Source organism: Ceratosolen solmsi, unplaced genomic scaffold (genome assembly GCF_000503995.2).
Source record: "Ceratosolen solmsi marchali unplaced genomic scaffold, CerSol_1.0 scaffold19, whole genome shotgun sequence".
NCBI classification, from domain to species: domain Eukaryota; kingdom Metazoa; phylum Arthropoda; class Insecta; order Hymenoptera; family Agaonidae; genus Ceratosolen; species Ceratosolen solmsi.
In genome coordinates, this window is record NW_011948443.1 from 38,900 (window position 1) to 43,772 (window position 4,873).

The following is a 4,873-nucleotide window of genomic DNA, read 5'->3' on the forward strand; positions in this document are numbered from 1 at the left end:
ACCCGCGTGCATAGAAAAGATAATCGGCAGTTTTTTAATAAGTGATTACAGTGAAGCCAATGGAATTGTAATCAAAGGGTACATTATATACACAGCATCGAATACATCCAACCTGCAGTTCACCAGGTACATCTTTATATTAATAAATAAACAAGTCACATCTCTCGCTATTGTCGATCGGGCACACTTACGCTCTCTCGAACTGATCCCTCGACATCGTACAGGCCCGCTAGCAGAACCAGGGCACACTTACGCTCTCTCGAACTGATCCCTCGACATCGTACAGGCCCGCTAGCAGAACCAGGGCACACTTACGCTCTCTCGAACTGATCCCTCGACATCGTACAGGCCCGCTAGCAGAACCAGGGCACACTTACGCTCTCTCGAACTGATCCCTCGACATCGTACAGGCCCGCTAGCAGAACCAGGGCACACTTACGCTCTCTCGAACTGATCCCTCGACATCGTACAGGCCCGCTAGCAGAACCAGGGCACACTTACACTCTTCCGAAGAACACTTCGGAACCGTACAGGCTCTGAACAGCTGACTCAAGAGTCACTGTGGTTCACACACATTGGTTACACAAGAACAACACAGATCGACTAATAGACTCTATAAATACAGATTATTAAATCATTCACGAATTAGAAATATTACCTCTAATTGTTTTACCTGTGACTAGATTCTACTGCTGTCCCTTTTACATAATCAAAGACATAATAGATTACATAATAAATTCCTTTTAAGATCTGACACCACATCAAGCATACTTGATTCAACTACCATCTTCTCATGCTGCCTCACAAGCATGATTGACTGACGACATCAGCTGACATTGACAACATCAGCATAACCTCAAAGCAACACAGCAATATCCAAAGAAGCCTTTATAGCATAAGAATCACAAGAACACATCATTTGAATAATCCAACGGAATTATTTATTTCTACATAACAGTGCAATATTATAATAATTGTTTACAATCATTAACCTTGTTTCTAATAAATATATTATATTTTTCAGCCTTGTCTGTTATTGATTTCCTTTAAAATTATCCTGACGAGAGACTAATCCACTGAACTATTGAATTGGTAGTTCGAGCCATAAAATAAACCTTTAAAATCGAACATACATATATGTAGATTTGTGAAAGTGTAAACGCAGTAACAGATTATTCTGTTATACATGATTATTTCTCTTTCTGATTCTACCAACATAAAATACCAATGTATTTTTTGTACAATTACTTCTCTCTCCTACTCTTCGATACATTCAATATTAAGTTATGACCATTTTCACTACTTTTCTTTCTACAGCAATGATTTAATCTATGCATTTTATTCTTTTTTTGTTTTTCACTGTTACGGATTACAACAGTTTTAAGCGGAATACAAAGATAGTTAGGTATATTGAAGTAGTGGGTGATTACTCAACAAAAGGGTTCATTGCAGCATACCGTTGATTCTTAAGCCGCAGAGGCATTCCACAAGTCATGTATTCCGACTGTGGAACAACATTCGTCGGAGCCGACAAGGAATTAAAAAAACTATTCTCTCAACGCACTAAGGAACACTACCACATGACGGCCACACTCATGGTGGATCAGACACAGTGGAAATTCAATCCACCTGCAGCTCCCCATATGGGAGGAAAGTGGGAAGCTGCAGTTAAATCCATCAAATTCTATATCAATCGATCGACAAGAGACACACCATTTACCATTGAAGAAATCTCAACGCTATTAACCCAGATAGAGGCCATCCTGAATTCACGTCCATTACAATCATTAACTGACAACCCTGACGATTGTTCAGCCCTTACACCAGGGCACTTTCTCATTGGAGGACCCCTTAATACTCTACCAGATCCATCAGCAAATGACTCAAATTTATCAATGCATTCAAAGTGGCAAGGCATACAACAACGAGTCCAACAGTTCAGGAGGCAATGGACAAAACATTACCTGCAACAGTACCTTTGGACATCCAAGTGGCATAATCCAAACCATGGTATTAAGGTCGGATCACTAGTCCTCATCACAGACCAAAGAATACCTCCATGCGAATGGCCTCTCGGCAGAGTGTTAGAATTGCACCCTGCAAGGGATGGATTGACCAGAGTGGTGATATTAAAAACTGCTTTTGAGGCCACATATCCTATATAGAAGTGTGCGCATAATTATGCTAATCCTTACAACATTAGCAGAAGCCACTTTCAATGTAAACACTTCCAGGCCTATTCAGGCGTGTGTGCATATATACATTTCAAGGCCATATGTCCTACACAGGACTATGAGCATATTACTGTTAATCGTTACAACACTAGCAGAGGCCACGACATCGCCACCATCAAGGAGCAACCTCATCATTGAGAGAAGACAGAGTATACACTCTTGTAAGAAGTGAATTCTGCTTATTATTAATGTAATTATTAATAAACCATATGTTAACGAAGTTTGCACATACTACATAATTTTACAACCCTTCCACTTGACTCCCACCTAAGCATCTGCTAGAGCGGGCGGCAAATTATTAAAGCTATCGAAACACTGGCAGTTCGAGCCAGGAAATAATACCACTTTCGAACAGTATTTAATTATAAATAAGAGTAAAAAATATAAATATGTAATGGATAAGATAATTTTTTAAATAAATAAATCTCTATTTTATCTATTGCAATTACAATACTTTTTATTAATGGATTTATATAGTGTTCGGAAAATAATTCCACAATTTAACTCGTCAGCCAAACGTGCAATAATTAATTTAGAACAAAAAACCCACTAGATGTTGTGTGGGGTTGCCGGGCAAGTAAAAGGTGAATGATGAGCAATGAACCCGACGGCCACAGGCCACCAGCATACCTGCATATGGGCCATGTCCCGTTGTCTCACAGCATACTCCATTTCCTCTAATACACGAACGGTAACAGTATTTGAAAATTGAAAGAAGGATACTCGTCAAGAAAAGCTCTTCAATATAGTGTATACGCACAGAGAAGGGAATTCGAGCCCAACAAATTGATGGGCAAACTACCACTATCTCGAGTAACACCAACCAGACCATTCTCACATACTGTAGTGATGTAATAGCCCCGTAAACTTAAAATCTGGAACAGCAAGGGGCAAAAATCAGAAGGCATAGTCTTGCGTTTATTTTTATATGTTTGCCACATAAGCTGTTTATCTCGAAGCTATAAGTAATCACAACAATGAAGATTTCATAGCCACCTTTCGGCGATTCGCATCTCACCGAGGTATCCCTCACATACGTATTCAAAATGTGATACAACCTTTGCAGGAGTAAAAAAAAAGGGGGAATTAAAAAGGGGTCAATTTCATAAGCTCAAGGAAAATAAAATTTACAACCATACTCTCGCAGGACAGCACTCAATGGAATTTAATCCGCCATCCGCATCCACATAGTGAATAAATGGAAAGCCGTGGTAAAATCGGCAACGTTATATCTACGACAAAAAAAGGGGAGAAAAAGCTGTTCACGTTAAAGAAATTACAAAACAATTGTAACAACTGAGGCCATTCTGAATTCAAGGCCATTAGAATCCTTAAGCAAATATTCAGATGAAAGTCACGTTGGCACCGATGGACTATAACCACAGTCGTTATAATAAAACCAATGACCACCACCATGGTAAAACCTACATATAAGGTAACAGTCCTGCCAATCCCTGTGCAAGAAAAATAATCATCAATAGAATTGCTGATGGCGATTAGCAAATTCGGAACTGAGCCCGGAAGGAAGTGGAAATGAAGACGTGCATAATCTATTGTACGACCCAAGATCAACCTCTGATTGGTTAATTAATGAAGGAAGAAGGGATCCCAAGTGGAGCGGGATCAGTGAACCATTTAAGAAGAGACTACGTAATGTACCTTCACTTACTCTTTCCAAATACTTCTTACAGTATGAGAATAAGTCACGACTTACTCCTTCCAAATACTTCTCACAGTTGAAGGATAAGTCACGACCTACTCTCACGGAGGAGGACCGGATTGCAAGGGAACGTCATAACAAGCCACCGAAGAGAGACTGGAAAATCACGATACACTGCAAGTAAGTCCTCATAGCTAGTACTCATTCTTGATTTCTCGGCTTATGTAGAAGACGGACGGATAAAGTCCAACTACGGAAGCTTCCCGGACATACTCTTGAACAAGACCAGCTATAAAAGCTACATTGGCTTCTCAATCCCTCCAACTACAAGTTGTTCCCGCACAGCTTGGCATAATCTCTATTTAGGCTCTCTTACGACCTATATTTATGGGCAACTGCACACGTGTTGAATTGACACACAATATCTATTGTAATGTTCGATCAGAGCACTACAATAACCATAACCTCTTAGTGATAATATTCAATAGATTATAACCTGCTTCATTCATAGTAAATATATTTCAACACCACAAGATTATCAAGAAATATAAAGTTCGTCTGTAATTCACCATTTTGTAAATCAATTCAAATAAATAGAAATAATAAAGACATGTGTTAATTATTAATCAGTGCATTCACCCTTTACTTGCCCGGCAACCCCACATAACATCTAGTGGGTTTTATTGTTCTACGTTAATTATTGCACGTTTGGCTGACTAGTCAAATTGGCGGATTATTTTCCGAACAACGATCATTCCCAAATTCTTTGTACATGTAGAGGACATCAGTGTCTACAAATATCGTGAGGTACAAGTGATTTAAGTCATAAACTTCCGAATAATTTAAAGTAATAGCATAGGATTTGGGCAACAAATACTGGCCTCCTAATAGCAGGATCCTTCCCAAGTTCTTTGTACATATAGAAGACATCAGTGGCTACAAATATTTTAAAGTACGAGTGATTTCAGTCATAAACTTC

At 39.1% G+C, this 4,873-nt stretch overlaps 1 protein-coding gene across 1 annotated transcript in view; it reads left to right on the plus strand.

Moving 5' to 3' along the window:
• LOC105365948 (uncharacterized) overlaps positions 1 to 2,165 on the plus strand; it is a 2,898-nt gene extending 733 nt beyond the window's left edge. Inside the window, exon 2 of the mRNA XM_011504247.1 lies at positions 1,472 to 2,165. Within this exon, the coding sequence (XP_011502549.1) occupies positions 1,472 to 2,165 (694 nt within the window). The remainder of the gene's footprint in view (positions 1 to 1,471) is intronic.
• Positions 2,166 to 4,873: the final 2,708 nt, after the last annotated feature.